Source organism: Cupressus sempervirens, chromosome 10 (assembly GCF_028749045.1).
Source record: "Cupressus sempervirens isolate cs-2001-9-10 chromosome 10, ASM2874904v1, whole genome shotgun sequence".
Taxonomy (NCBI): domain Eukaryota; kingdom Viridiplantae; phylum Streptophyta; class Pinopsida; order Cupressales; family Cupressaceae; genus Cupressus; species Cupressus sempervirens.
In genome coordinates this window covers 149,856,256-149,872,407 of record NC_143127.1, presented here as the reverse complement: position 1 = coordinate 149,872,407, position 16,152 = coordinate 149,856,256, and the positions used below count along the sequence as shown (strand labels likewise).

Sequence of the window (16,152 nt, the reverse complement as noted above, 5' to 3'; positions counted from 1 at the left end):
TGGTATATCTCTCCATCGATCCTTCTTTGGAAAATTTGGAAAGAAAGAAATAGGCACATTTTTGTTAATTTTGAACTCAATATCCACTCCCTTCTCAATAAAGTAGAAACATGTATAACAAAAGTTACGAATAGTCATTTAAGAAAAGTTGCTAAAGAAGAGGGATCATTTTTAGATTGGGATGTTGATATGAAAAAGAATTGGACAAATTTAATTAATCCACCTTTAATTTATCCCAAGAAAAACTCTCAAGCTAGAAGGAATTGTAGATGAGTTCCACCTCCAAATAGATGGAAAAAACTAAACTTTTATGGGGCGTCAAGAGGAAATCTAAGAGTAGCAGGGATAGGTTGTATCATTAGCTTAGAAACAAGAAATTGGTTACTCAAGAGAGCTAAACCTATTGGGATAGCAAAAAATAACATAGCAGAATTAGAAGCACTTTAGGAAGGACTCTTTCAAATCTTAAAATTAGGAATTGAGAAACTTATCATAGAAGGGGACTCTCAAATCATTATCAATGCTCTTAGAAAAAGGATGAAACCGAATTGAATCATTAATTCAAAATTAGAGACAATTATAAATAACATAGATAAATTTGAAGACACAAGATTTCTTCACATTTACAGAGAGGAAATAAAATAATAGACCATTTGACCAACAAGGGAGCCGATGGTGAAGATATTACCATTATGGTAACTGACTCTTAGTTTTTCCTTATATATTTAGCTCAAATTTCCACCAGTTTTCTTTAACTTTGTATAATGTTTTCCCTCATATTATTATATAGAGTTAAGAATTTAATGTAATAAAGTAAGGTCATCCCAATAATTATTTAACATGTTGTCCTTTCTTCAGCACCATCATGAATTAGTAAGGTTTGTAGTCTCGAGGTGCTTTGTATGATCTCTCTCTAGAATCATCGTGCCCTCATCGGTGTATGAATGCTTGAATAAATCTATTTAAGGTACCCTGTTCATTCTCTAAACTAGCATTTCAGTTTGTTGATTTCTCAATTAGCATCATGGAGTCTGCCATCACTTTGCTTCATGTGACTAAGGCAAGAACCATGGCTTTCATGGGTTCAGTTAAGTCTACGCATTGGAACAAGATTCTTAATCATGTTGATGACATGACTAGGGTGGCCATTAGTAGAGCCCTTGGGGAAAGGTCTTTCAATTATAGTTTTTCATGGCGTACCAATAGCGATGTGGTAGGGTCCTTCATAGCTTGTTTGTTTAGGGATCACTTTGGTCAATGGGAGATTCTCCATCTATGTTACAACATTTTCAACCCCACCTGGTTATTAGGGATAGAAGAAGCAACCTTGGGGGTCAATAGGCATTTTGGGAACCTAGAGCATTTAGATGTCATTAGGTATCCTATTCTACACCTCAAAGATGACAATTGTTTCAATCACACCTAACATAAGATGGAGGCTAGTATCCACATTCTGATGCATTGGAGGTGAATAATAGAGGTTCAGGACAAAGGTTGGATGCTTCATTACCTTCACATTTTTTATTCTTACATAAAGCTCGGAGTAGTCTTCGATGACCTAAGAAAGCTTGATTTCCCTCTACCAAATTTGTTCAAATCTAGTAGGGAAAAGACGACATGGGTACTAGCTTCAGGGGCAATGGCAGCAAATTTGGTGGAAGCAAATGACTTGATCATGGGGTACTGGAAGACCAAGGAGAATGTTTAATTCTCTGTCCTCTTTGGGCATTCTCAGTGTCTCTAGGTTTTCCTTTTTTGGGCTCTTGTATATCGTCGGCATATATCATTCTGTTGGTCGATTTGGGCCTCTAGTCATCCTTTCTTTTTCTCTCTTAGTTCTTTGTTTGTGAGAAGGGTTTTCTTTTATGATTCTCCTATGTTGCATATGGTGATATGGTTTCCTGGTGATCCTTCGGTTGTATCTTGAGGGTTTTTGAGTTGTGTTTGGATTGTTCTCTTGGGACCTTTCTTTCATCTCCTCCTCTTAGATGCTTTTGTTTCTTATAGCTTCAGTTCATTCAACCCTAATATGTATATTATTATCATTCAGTAATAAAAATTAGCCTTTAAAGATAATGGTTGTGGCTTTGTTTTGGTTTTGTTCAGTTTGATCATAAACATTGTTTTGATTGATGATGACCATAATTCTATTAATTTGTAAGTTGGCTTTCAAATCGTAAATGAGGAGTATTAATCTATCAGGGACCTCGATGTACTCTAATTCTAGGAAATATTCAAATTTGTCTAAATAGATTCAGTAAGCATCAACCTAAGATAATTGTTATTTATAATCAGTAATTTGAAAAAAGATACTGAATTAAATTAGCATAAATCATATCATCAATAGCAAGTGGAAATATTCAATTGGCAAGATTTAGAGTGGATATGTTTGGTTTCTTTTGACAACTATCCATCTATCATATGCTTGGGTTCAATTTCGCTATTGCTTAAGCTTCCCTCTCTCTTATTTCTCTCTAGCTTTGTTTCTTCTCTTTTTTTATAGTGACACTAACCTTATGCTATTATATAGTTGATCAATGAGTGCTATCTGGGTCTTCTAATGAAAAGACAAGCTAGCAACTAAGAATTTTGTGCTTTCTCTAGATAGGAATGCTAATTTGTTTTGGAAATTTTCATAGTTCAAATAGACCTTAGATTACACTCCTAAAATGGGCTAGGACTTATGGAAAAGTTTTGCAAGATAATAAAATATTCTTTCTTCTAGAATTAACTTAAATGGAAGTTCCAAACAAACCTAATAGTTCAAATTACAAGCATGAAAGTAATGATAAATTTTTTAAGACTAATGTTTTTCAGTAAGTTTGAAGATACAGAAAATATCCAAGAAGTACAAGATCACATTTAAGGAAGTTAAAAGCTATCACCCTAGGTTGTTAGAGATGTTCACATATCCTACTTCTACACTTATACACTGATCTATTCGATCTCTTCCTTCATAATTTCATAATTGTATAGGAAGGAATGCCTTCCTAAGACTCCAACTATATAAGGGGTATCTGTAGTTTCACTCTTAAAAAATACATCTAAAATCTAAATGGGGTACACCCCTTTTAATTTTGTAATATATAGAGGACCTTGGTCTTAGACAAGATTCGACTTGTAACTTTTATTTATTCATTAATATAACCTATAGGGCTTCATCTTTTTATAGAAATTTTATTTTTTTTTAAATGAAAAAATTTAAAATTCAAAAATTTAAAAATAATTTAGCCGATAGGCTATTTGTGGGAACTTTGTTCCCGAAAATTAAAATTTTGACGAAAAATTTGCAAGTTGGCTGAAAAAGTTGTCAGTTTGGTCAAAAATTTGAAAATCCTTTCTGTTAATTATTCAACCAATTTTTATATCTCTCCACTTTTAACTCTTGTTTTGATATTTATTATTTGTTATCTCCACTTTTAACTATTGTTTTTCTTTTTCTATTTATTAGTTGTGATCTCCACATATTGTGATCTATTCATTTAACTTTTGATTTTTAAAATTGATTTAGATTTTAGTTTTTTAATTATTTTAATTATTTTAATATTAGTTTAATATTTTCTCTAAATGTTATTTTTTAGTTTCTATAATTTATTTAGTTAATAAAATATTTGTTAGATTTATTTTTTGTATTTCTCTTATTAATTTTTCATAGAAGATTTTTTGATGGATTTTTTAAATAATTTTTTTCATATTTGATAAATTTCATTTAAATAAATAATATTTATTAATCTATTTAAAAGATTTTAGTAAATATTATGTTATTTAAATTAAAAATTAATAATAATCTAATTTGTTCACATAAAATTATATTTTAAATATCCAGTTTTAACTCTTGTTTTGATATTTATTAGTTACTATCTCTACTTTTAACTTTTTCTTTTTATTACTATTTATTAATTGTGATCTCCACATTAACTCATGTGATCTATTCATTTAACTTTTGATCTTTAAAATTGATTTAGATTTTAGTTTTTATATTATTTTAATTTTTATATTTTATCTTAGTTTAATTTTTTCTTTAAATATTATTTTTTAGTTTCTATAATTTATTTAGTCGATGAATATTTGTTAGACATTTTTTTTTTTTTTCTCTTATTAATTTTTCATAATAGATTTTTTGATAGGTTTTTTAAATGATTTTTTCATATTTGATAAATTTAATTTAAATAAATAATATTTATTAATCTATTTAAAGATTTTAGTAAATATTATGTTATTTAAATTAAAAATTATTAATAATCTAATTTGTTCACATAAATTATATTTTAAATATCCACATTTAACTACTGCTTTTCTTTTCTTATTTATTTAAAAAATAATTACTTGTGATTTCCACATTAACTTATGTTGTCATCTCTATTTATTTAATTTTTTATTTTTAAATTGATTTAGGTTTTAATTTTAAAATTATTTTTAATTATTTTTAATATTACTTTAGTTTTTTCTTTAAATATTATTTTTTCATATTATTATTTTTAATTTTTCTTATTAATTTTTCGTAATAGATTTTTTGTAAATGATTATTTGTTCATATTTGATAAATTGAATTTAAATGTAAAATCTTAAAATTATTGAATACGTTTTTTAAGCAGTATTCAAACTTTTTAAATATTGTAAATTTTATATCTATATTTTTGTTTTTAATTTTTTTTTTCAAATTTAAAAAAAATTATATTTACATTATTATTTAATGTTCATTCTACATTTTTCTCTTATATCTTATCTCTTATAGACGCACTCGCATCTACAAAAGTATGCGAATGCTAGTAATAATTTTTCTACATTAATAACGTTTTGCATACATATGAAAAACATATCAAAATATAGGACGCCTTTAAAAAGAGACGTGGAAGAGAGTGGTCGGCTCGTATGAAGGAAAGAAAATAATGCAACTGTAAAACAATTAATTGCGCTTCAAACGAAAAGTCCTTTCATAAACGAAAAACAAATTCATATAACGAAAAGTCCTTTCATAAACGAAAAACAAATTCATATAACGAAAAGTCCTTTCATAAACGAAAAACAAATTCATTTACTCCTTTACGTACATTTACTCCTTTGAATTGAAAAAAATTTCCACCTTCAATAGCAACTGCACGGACGAATTAATTCGACATAAATCTCCATAGACATCATGGCCAAGAGTATCAGCAAAAATGCTGTCGCTAATTCCTCTTCGTCTGTGGCACCCCTAACTAAAAAATCAAGTAAGTAACGAATTTTCTTCTATCAGTCAATTAAATAATACTGCGGTGAGCTACCTATCACAGAAGAGTTGAGCAGAAAATTTGTAAAAAATTTGATATTTCAGACATTATTTGTAGTCCATCATGTGCACGACTAGTTTCTTTAGTAGACGAATTGTTATTATATATTGTAGGTGGTCATTTACCTTCAGCTTTTCATCTCTGCATCGCAGCCCTAGATTTTTGCCCTATTTTTTTTCCATCTGGATTGTATGCTGATAAAGATGATTGCTTTTACCCACGGCTGTTTAGATTAGGTAGAAGCCGTTATAATATACCAATGTTCTTGACGTATATTGTTGCTTACTGGTATAGCATTACAGTTCTCCTGTTTTAGCAATGGAGTCGCTTGCTTTAAGAGCCTGGCAGTTGCATTATTACTAGTGTGTAGTTCCAAGTTGTAGTAACTATTGCAAATATAAATTTTAATATATCTAAAATTTGTGTTTTTAGATTGTCTGCTGTGTCGAAAATAATTTATTGTATAGGAATTTAAATGGGTTGGTTAAGTGATGGTTCTTTAATTTAATATTTCTTTATTTTTTAGTCAGGGTTAGTTGCCAAGAGCTAGGGAAGGTAGTGTCCGTTGTTAATTTTATGGCGTGGAACTAGGAAATCAATTACTTATCTATCCATGAATTTTAATGTTTAATATATTGTCAAAATAGACTGGCAAGGATTGAAACTCCGGGCAGCAGAAACTTTTTAGATTATTGCAAAGCAGAGACTGAGTTTTTCCTTTCCTAAGTAGATGACCTTGAAATTATTTCTATCGTAACTAAAGTAGCAATTCGCTGTGCAAAAAGAATGCGAATTGCAATATGGCAGTCGCCAATTTACAGAAAATGTAGCACTAAACCTAGGACACCTGTAGTCTTGGATGATCAACAATCTATTGAATAAATCTTGAACCAAGGTTATCTTCATGCTGGCTTGTTTGTTGATCCATCTATAATTTAACTACAACTACTATTTTATTTTTACTTCCTATAGTTGTTATTAATTTTCATTCTAACTCATGGGACTGTTCATATTGGCTTGTGAAATCATTTTAAAATGTGTAGTTTTAGCACGCAGAGTAACCATTTATGCAACAATTCTTTATCATTTGCATTTTTATGGTTGTTATTGTTGTAAAATTGAAATAACCTTCGATTCAGAGAAGCTGGAAGAAGTAAGATTGAAGGGTCCTTGGGGCAAGCTCATATCACAGGATTCTAAGGTAAATTTGCTAACTATTTTCTTTGAATTGAGGTTTGTTAACCTTTCCTATCTATATATTAGTTTTGTATTATATGTGTAATTAAGATTTTCAAATCCTGACGAACCATTGCAGAATCCTGATGTGGACCTGTGTGAGCAAAGCATTTTAATTGGACGAAGCAAAAGATGCAATTTGTGCATTGACGATTCCTCACTTAGTGGAGCTTTGTGCGTGTTGAAACATAAGGTGATAATTTTCTCTCATAAAGGTTTCATAGGACGGAAATCTGCTGCTTCTTTTTCAGGTTGTGAATCTGCTTGTTTAATATATCACTAATTAAAGCTGAACGGTCTGTATATTTTCAGGTGCAGCCGAATGGTGCTGAAGTCCTTGTTTTAGGGAGCTATGGAACTGTCGAGCTCAATGGAAAGTGCCTTAAAAAGAAGGACGTGGCCAGCATTAGAGGAGGAGATGAAATTGCTTTCGGCTCTCTTCACACTTATGTATTCTCTATAATCAGTCCATTAATAGTTGGCCATAAAAATTTCAATCATCATGTTCTCATGTATTTTCAGACAACAAATATTTTCCTTAATGATTTCTCAATGCAGATTTTTCAGCTTCTCGGAAATGAAGATATCTCAGACTCTGTATTGCCTACTTCAGTTGAAAAGATGGGAGATCGGGTAGTAAGAGATGGGGCCGAAGAAAACATTGCAGGTGTGGCAACAGAGCCACTTGAAGCTTTCGCAGCTCTTTTCCAAGCTATGTCGGGCCCCTTGCAAGGACCTCTTGGGGCTTCTTTGCAAAGCTTGCCCTCTCTAGAAATGTTCCCTATTGAGAAAATTCGTGACCAAGGAGGCAGTGCATACGAGTCACAGATGGATTATAATACGTCAGATGAATCTGCCTCAGACACTGAAGAGATTGAGCTTGAGACTGCACTTGAAACTGGGGCTTCACCCATGCTCGGTGTTTTGAGATGTTCAAGAAAACGTCACGAGGAAGGTTACAGGCACAATGAAACTGATGATGAATTACCTGTACAAGTTTGTGAAGAGAGAAAGGAATCTGCAAGAGGTATGAACTCGTCTGAAGCAAATGCTAAATGCAAAACCTTGAAGGAACAATTGAGAAAAGAAATTATTGATGGAAGAGAGACTAGTGTATCATTTGACGAGTTTCCTTATTATCTAAGGTACGAAATTGAAATTTGTGAAAGACTTTCTTTACCTTCTATTTGACTGCATAGTTTCTATTATTGGCACTAGGATCACTCCAAATATTTATGTTCTAGTTAGTGCATATCCAACCATGTGTTCCTTTCAACGTATATTGAAATGCTTTAAAAAGTCTTGTCCTTTTCTTCCGGACTTGCATATATTTCTTTTGATCTATTAGAGGTTCTGATACAAGTTTTTATGTCATCATATTCATATAAATATAAACAGACGGGGTTTGAGACTAATTCTCTGTTATTTCAGCCTTTCTTTCCTGATTTCTTTGGAATATTAAGGTTTCTTCTTTTACAGTGAGAATACAAAAAGTTTTCTGATTGCATCAACTTTCATGCATTTGAAACGGAATAGATTTGCACAATTTACAAAGAAGCTTCCCAATGCGAGTCCCAAAATATTAATGTCTGGTCCACAAGGTACAACTGTTATCCCTCCTTCTGTACAACAATGAATGGTTACGTGGAACATAATTCTGATTAAAAAATAATTCAATCTGTTTCAATCTATGATATTGTCACTTACATAGGGTCCGAGATATATCAAGAAACATTGGTGAAGGCATTGGCAAATCACTTCGCTGCAAAATTGATTATATTTGATAGCAGTTCAATAATGACGGTAAGCATTCGCATATCAAACTCTGCAACATTTATGATCTCAAATTTATGATGGCGTTGGTGCTTGGAGCTTTTAATTCAAATTCATATGTGAGCATAATGGGTTCATTGGGATGTCCTTTTTGTGGTGGGACAATTCAAGTAGATGTGCTATTTTTATGTTTTGGTGTGGTCACTATTTCCTTTTCTTGAAGGGAACATGATTCATCTTAACAACTCTGCAGTTGGATCCTCAATGCAATATTGTTTTTGTATTTCCACTTTAGATACATTTTTGTAGTGATGCTCTTGGTATTTACATGACAGGGCTCAATGAATGATGGAGAACTAAGAGGGAACACAAGTAGGAAACAGATAGACCGTTGTCATGGCTCAATATCGAAATTGAGTAGCATTCAAGTCAAAGTATGCCCTCTCCAAAAATCTGCATCAAACTTGCAGTCATTCAAGAGAGCTAGTTTCAACTTCGAGGCTTGATCAAAAGTTCAATTTAGATATACAATTGATTCATTTTAGAGCATGCCTTTTTGATACCAAGGGACATTTTCTTGTTTGTTTTTTTAATTTTTCTCAGGTGATCGAGTGAAATTTTTTTTTTCATCAGAAAAGTCAAATCATCCACCATGCGAAGGTCCTTTGAGGTATATTTTACAAACATTTTTGCACTCTAATTGTCACTGTACTAATCCATCAATTGCTTTCTACTTCTGGTTGAGTTACATCATGATAACATTATTTGGCAAGCTCGTATGAATATTTTCTATTGGCTAAGAAGTGAAAGGTGGTGCTATACTCGTGCAACTCTGAACTGTCTATAAGTATATAAATATAATAGTGGAAAACTGTATATACAGAATATAAGAGTTGTCGACCAATGTGAAGTGCAATTTTCTATTGCCAAATGTTGGAGAGCTTGTGACATTTTTCTTCACCATCTCTAAGTAGTTTGATAGAAAATTTTAGAAATTGATTTCATTTGTGTTTGGCATGTGGTAGTTTCTAACTATCAATGGGACCATCACTCTCAGTTACATGTTAACAATGCTGATACTATTGGTGGGAAAGCTTTTGTCCTCAACTTCTCTTGTTTCTTGATGGTTTCAGAGGTCCATCTCATGGCGATCGAGGGGAAGTACTATCTTTGGACGGGAATGGCTCATCAAAACTTGGAGTACGTTTTGATAAGCCAATTAAAGAGGGTGTGGATCTTGGGGGTCTCTGTGAAGAAGATCACGGTTTCTATTGTAGTGGTAAGACTTTGGCATGAAATGTGATATTAACTTTCAAATAAGGATGTATTTAAATATATTTTTATTGAATTTGGTTTCTCTGTGGTTTTCATGCTTTTGACAGCAAGCAACCTTCAGTTAGATCACACTATTGAAGAAAGCATGGACAAGCTAGTCCTAAATGCACTTTTTGAGGTTGTGACTAGTGAAAGCAAGAATAGTCCCCTTATACTTTTCATGAAAGATGTTAAAAAGTCATTTCTAGGCAACCCATGCATCTACACTGCCTTAAAAAGAAAACTTAGAAAATTGGCTGAAGGTATTATTGCTATGTTCCACGGAGTTTCCGGGACGGGAACGTTTTAGGGGACGGGGACGTGTTTCCGGTACGGGTACGGGTCGAAGCCAAAATTTAGGGGACGGGACATCAGGGGACGGCGATTAAAAACATAGGGGATTTTTTTTAATATAGAGACAAAATTCAAATATGTATATCATAACATTGATAAACCATTCACCATAGACATTTTAGAAGATAAATACATGGAATATTATCAAATGGCAAATACTAAGTGCTTCCATTATAACAATATCACATACATATATAGCAAAAATTAAAATGCCTAAAGGCTTCAAGTATCATGCTGAAATCAGAATGAAATAAAGAGAAGTCCAACTAAAATTGTTAGTAAATAGTAAATACCGAACGCAGTCTTGCCTCACTAAACACAATCTTTGCTCATTGCTGCTACTGCTCTTATGTTTTTTTCCTTCCTCTTAGCAAGTATGTTAAATCGAAAAATGAGTAGAAGAGTTAGTGTTTTAATGGACCAAATATAGGTTGCATATTGTTATTATGTCTTTAAGATGACTAGGGGCCACACGAACAACAAAAATTAGGAAAAAATGTTTTTTTGGGGATGGTTTGCCTTTTCCAGATTGACTGGAAAAAAGGGGACGGCCAGCAGTTTCGGGGACGGATAGGGGACGGCAAAACTGTCCCCGATACTGCTGGCCGTCCCCAAGTTTCCTGCCCAAAAAAATTGGCCGTTTCGGGGACGTTTCTGAATTTTTCAAAAAAGGGACGTCGCAGGGTACGGCCAAAATCCGTACCCGCGTCCCCGTTTCGTACCCGGTACGGGTACTAGGGTACAGAGGCAGGGGACGCGTCCCCGTGGAGCATAGTATTATTGTTATTGGCTCATATATAAAGGTTGAGAAAAGAAAGGAAAAGGTAATATGGTACTTGCACATACTTCTCTTATTTAGACATGCCAGATTGCTTTTGCTTTTCATTTTGATTTCCACTGAATTGTAGTGGCTTTTATGCAACAGGCAGCACTCGGATGTATACTGCCCTTCTTTGGGTTTCATGAATCCGAAGATGTTAGCTTGGATTTGCCAGTAAGTTTATTTGGATCAATTAAAAATACATTTTTTTCAGCCTTTGTATACACATTTTTGCTTACAATTAATTACTCATGATATCTATGATGACTTTTGTCCATAGAAAAGAAAAAATATTAGAAAATTGTCAAAAATTCTGTTTGAAAGCAAAACAAAATGATCAATATTTTTGCAAAATTATCTTTATTTTTTTCATGAAATTGTTTTACAGGATTAGGTTGTTTCTGTTTGTTTCTAACTCGCTACAAATTTCACTTAATTTATTAACCATGTGCCCTAATTGACTTAATAATGGATGGGTTGATTTATTTTTTAATGCTACAGTATGGGAGAACATCTAAGCAGAACAAAGAGAAGCAGCTGTCTGATCTTTTTCCAAATCAAGTCATGGTGGAGATGCCTCAGGTGCTGAAATGTGTTAAGCAATGCTAGAAATTTAAATTATTTAAATATTTTAAATATGGTTGATAATTTTTTGTAAACAAATGCAGGATGAGTCTCTTCTTGTCAATTTGAAACTTCAGTTAGAACAGGATGTTGAAATGCTAAAAGTGAAGACAAATCTACAACATATAAAATCTGTGAGTCACTGTTTTAGTACCCATGGAAGACCTTTTATGTTTAATTTGTTTTTTCATATATATCTCTAATAGAAAATATGCAAAGATTATTTTTTCATACCAAAATTACATACATTTTTAAGGATGGAAAACTTCAAAAGAAAATTAAGAGCAGTGACAAGCTGTAATAGTTTTGTGCAATGCTATTATGAATAGAAAGAAAATGTTGTGCTTTTTCTTTCAATATTTTTCTTGTTATTTTTGTAGGTGCTTTCTCTTAATAACCTGGACTGTGATGGGATTGACACAATTTGCATAAAGGACGAAGAACTTACAAATAAATGTGAGTTCCAGTTGTTTGTTTTTTCAAGATTTTCTGTTTATTTTGGTTCATATGCAATGCATTGATCGGAATTACAAAGTTTGTCTTCCATTATGAAATCTCTGACTCTGTTACATTTATTTTGTATTATACAGTATGTTATCTACTATCTAAGATCATACCTACGTGCTGTCATAAATTTTATTACTTAATGGTTATGTAGCTGTAACGGTCTTTATATATCAAATAGATAATGTGATTGACATCTAGCAAATTTCAATGAATGGTGATCCACATAATTCTACTGTTATTATCTCTATAGGCATATTTTCCAATTTCACAATTCGTGATCCACAAGTGCTGGTGCTTTCGCCAAATTGTAACTACAAGGCTATGGTCACTGAAACCAAGAATACTATAGTTCGTATCTCCCCTGTGCTACCTTCACCTCATGAATATGTAGAGAAAAGGCAACTTGACAAATGTGGAAATCCTTTCTGGATAAAAATCAGGCAGACTAAAAAATCACAATTACAAAAATTTAATTGTTGTCTAGAAAAATAATAAATCTTTCTTACTTCATCTTTACATACTGTTGAGTTGTGCAAAAGATAAGCAAAAGGTTTCCAAAATATGAAGTCCGAAATGACACCCAACATTTTTAGTAATGGAAATTCACGCATGGTATAAAAAACCACAGTAAAGTTTCTTACTTCATCCTTATATATTGTGAGAGGTGTGCAAATGGTAAACAAGTAACACCCAAAATTTTTACTGATGAATCCGATTCCAACTATTGAACATAAAAAGTATACAGCCCATAACAGAAAAAATTACTTTCAAACACCCTTTCAAAGATTGAACAAAGGCTTTAGCAATCTTAAAGTTTGCAATGTTTGAATATCACTCATTCATAATCATATGAATACCAATATTAATAAGACATCTGTTGTCTATTTGTGTGTGCAGGTGCAGAGGATATTGTTGGATGGGCTTTGAGTCACTATCTTACGAATGAATTTGAGCCATCTATCAAGGATGGAAAGTTAATTATATCTAGCGAAAGGTAAATACGATATTTTTGTTCTTACTAACATTTAATAGACAAAGGTTATTTCTTTGATGATACGAATTTTGATTTAAGAAAGAAGTTTTTTTGATATCATCTTGTTATGCCAGTGTTCAACATGGGTTGAGCATACTGCGAGAAAATAATAAAAGAGAGTCCATGACTTCAAAGGAGACACATAAGGTGAAGTTAAAATTTGAGTACAATGCTATGCTTCAATTATAAAATAGTGATATACATTAAAGTTTAAAGTTTAGAATATTGAAATATAAAATGCAATGTACTTTTCAGAATGTTGCTACAGAGAACAACCATGAAGAGAAGCTTCTAGATAATGTAATTACACCAAGTGAAATTGGGGTGACCTTTGGGGACGTTGGAGCCCTGGAAAATGTGAAAGATACACTTAAAGAGTTAGTCATGCTTCCATTACAAAGGCCGGAACTTTTCTGTAAGGGACAACTAACAAAGGTTGGCTTTAATTTTATCATATCAAGTTAAAAATTATGAACCACTTTACACTTATAGTAAACAAAAACGTATTCTATAAGTTTAATGAAAGAATCCTTATATTTTTACAATATGTCAATTTTATGAATCTATGAGATTCCAACAAAATTGTTAATTTTATGAATCTATGAGATTCCAACGAGCATTTGTTGATCTAAAGGGCTGTCATTTTGTTTTGATGTAATGTTTTAATTGCAGCCCTGTAAAGGTGTCCTGCTCTTTGGTCCTCCAGGAACTGGAAAAACAATGCTTGCTAAAGCCATTGCAAGAGAAGCTGGTGCAAATTTTCTAAATATTTCGATGTCAAGCATTACATCAATGGTATGCTCAATAACAGCTGAGCTCTTTTTAATGTGGTCATTTTGAACTGGTCTTTGATGCTCATCATTAATTTTTTGTTGCAGCTATTTGGTGAAAATGAGAAGTCAATTAGAGCGATTTTCTCACTAGCAAGTAAAATATCTCCATGTGTAATTTTTATTGATGAGGTAAGCTTTTGCCGTTTCATGATAGCTGAAACTATTTTTTATCTACTCTTCCATTTAAAAATTTTAAGTTTGAATCTGAGTTCTTACTACTGATCCCTTGGCAGATTGATAGTCTGTTGGGAAGAAGGGACAATTCTTCAGAGCATGAAGTTTCACGTAAGATGAAGAATGAGTTTATGTCGAACTGGGATGGATTACTCACCAAAGAAAAAGATAGGATATTAGTTCTTGCTGCCACTAATAGGCCATTTGATCTCGATGAAGCTGTCATTCGAAGAATGCCAAGGAGGTTAGCATTAGATTTTCTCTGATATTCTTTATAGTATGGCATATCGTTTGGATAGATCTTACATATTTTTTGATAATAACTATGGTTGCTTAGACTTTGTATAATACACATTTATCATTTAATTTTCTATTTAAGGCACAGTGTGCCCTTTCTTGTGACTTATTCTACTGAACATTATTTTGAGTCCTATTATGATATCCTTTGGATTATTTTATATTTCTACAATAATTTCTATTTCAATACTCATGTCTATGGTCATGCAACTGAGTCGTCTTCTTTGCTCCCTGTGCAGATTATTTGTAAACTTGCCAGATGCATCAAACAGAACTAAAATTTTGAAGGTTATACTTGCAAAAGAGGATTTGGATCCAGATTTTGATTTCGATGCAGTTGCCAATATGACAGAGGGATATTCTGGATCTGACCTTAAGGTGGGTTTGATTTAGCTTACATTTTTCAAAAATTGTATATTATGTTCAACGTTGACTGCTCTTCTAATGTCAATGGGCTGTGTTGTAGAACTTATGCATTACAGCTGCATTCTGCCCAATCCGGCAAGTTTTGGAAAAAGAAAAGAAGGTATTTCTCTTTTGCTCCACGGAAAAGAGACAGAAGTTGTAAATGTTGTACTTTCCAAGAAACTTCAGGCCAACTCAGGAATAGAATGTTTGAGGAACTTTGAAATAACAATTTAGATCAAAGTTCTTTGTTTCCATTGATCTGGCCCGGGGGAGAGTGCACTAGGCGTTTTGTGAATTGTTGCATTCAATTTAGTTTGTGTGATTATATATTTTAATCCAATTTTAATCCTGTTAGATTCCCATATCATTAATTTGTTTTTAACATATTTTGTCAGGAAAAAGCACTAGCGATATCAGAAGGCAAGGAGTTGCCATCTTTGAGTGGACTTGCTGATCTTCGTCCATTAAATATGGATGACATACGATACGCTCATAAACAGGTAAGATTTCAAAGAGTAGAGATATTTTTGCTGAACAAAGCGATCTTACTTATTGAAGCCATGACTGAGCTAAGCAGTATTCTCATAGGCTAAGGGTTTTTTTTTTCAGGTAAGTGCTAGTGTTTGTTCAGACTCAACAAGTATGACAGAGCTAAATCGATGGAATGACCTTTATGGTGAAGGAGGTTCAAAACGAAAGAATGAACTCAGTTATTTTATATAGACTATGCATAACCTGCATTGTACTGTATTTGTAAACGCCCAAATCTTGAGGGAGGATATGAAGCAAATTTATTTGCTTGTGGCATTATCACTTGTAAATATCTTGAGAATTTAAATTTAATTTTTCAATTTTTTTCATTCTCACGTGTAACATATTTGTCAAAATTTCATGGATATGAATCGCTACTAGTTAAACTGTTTTTCTTACAATTCCGTCATGATTCTGTTGGTCTAAAATGTATTATATTTTTTTTCAAAATTGGGTGAGATGTTTTCCAATACAATAGTTGAAGTTGTTGAGTCATTTGTTAAGTGCTTACAAGCAATAATGACAAAATGTATTTTATTATGCATTTAATTGTCTTAATCAATTGTTTATCTGTGGATTTTCTTTGTATTAGACTCATTCTTGGAAGATTTAATTGAGAAATATAATTAAACTTTGATAATCAAATATTTTTAGAGATATAACATAATCTTTTTTTTTTTTATCATGAACCATTTTATAATCAACTATAATATTTGTGTGACAATAAGAGACATTTAATACTCCATGACATCATCAAAAAAGATATAGAAGTAATATAACAGACTATACAAATATTAACAGGATCCCACAACTAACTAACAAATTGAAGCATGATAATTAAATAAACATAATGAAAGATAATTTATCACTTTACCTCTCCAAAGACTAGAACTTGTGGGATTAATCTCATAGATCAAATTAGTGATAAATTCAATATTCATAAAGTAGTAGGATAGGACTAAATAATGGTCAATTTCT

At 32.2% G+C, this 16,152-nt stretch overlaps 1 protein-coding gene across 1 annotated transcript; it reads left to right on the top strand.

Annotated features, from left to right (window-relative positions):
• Positions 1–5,052: 5,052 nt before the first annotated feature.
• LOC149533017 (uncharacterized) lies at positions 5,053–15,516 on the top strand. Its single transcript, XM_089805791.1, has 26 exons — positions 5,053–5,210; positions 6,410–6,471; positions 6,586–6,699; positions 6,819–6,956; positions 7,065–7,651; positions 7,986–8,107; positions 8,218–8,309; positions 8,615–8,765; positions 8,883–8,949; positions 9,413–9,558; positions 9,662–9,869; positions 10,699–10,771; positions 10,873–10,941; positions 11,269–11,349; positions 11,436–11,525; positions 11,772–11,847; positions 12,796–12,892; positions 13,006–13,078; positions 13,187–13,366; positions 13,604–13,726; positions 13,810–13,893; positions 13,998–14,182; positions 14,475–14,613; positions 14,702–14,761; positions 15,039–15,143; positions 15,253–15,516. The coding sequence occupies exons 1-26, from the start codon at positions 5,138–5,140 to the stop codon at positions 15,364–15,366; spliced, it is 3,309 nt and encodes a 1,102-aa protein (XP_089661917.1). The 5' UTR covers positions 5,053–5,137; the 3' UTR covers positions 15,367–15,516.
• Positions 15,517–16,152: the final 636 nt, after the last annotated feature.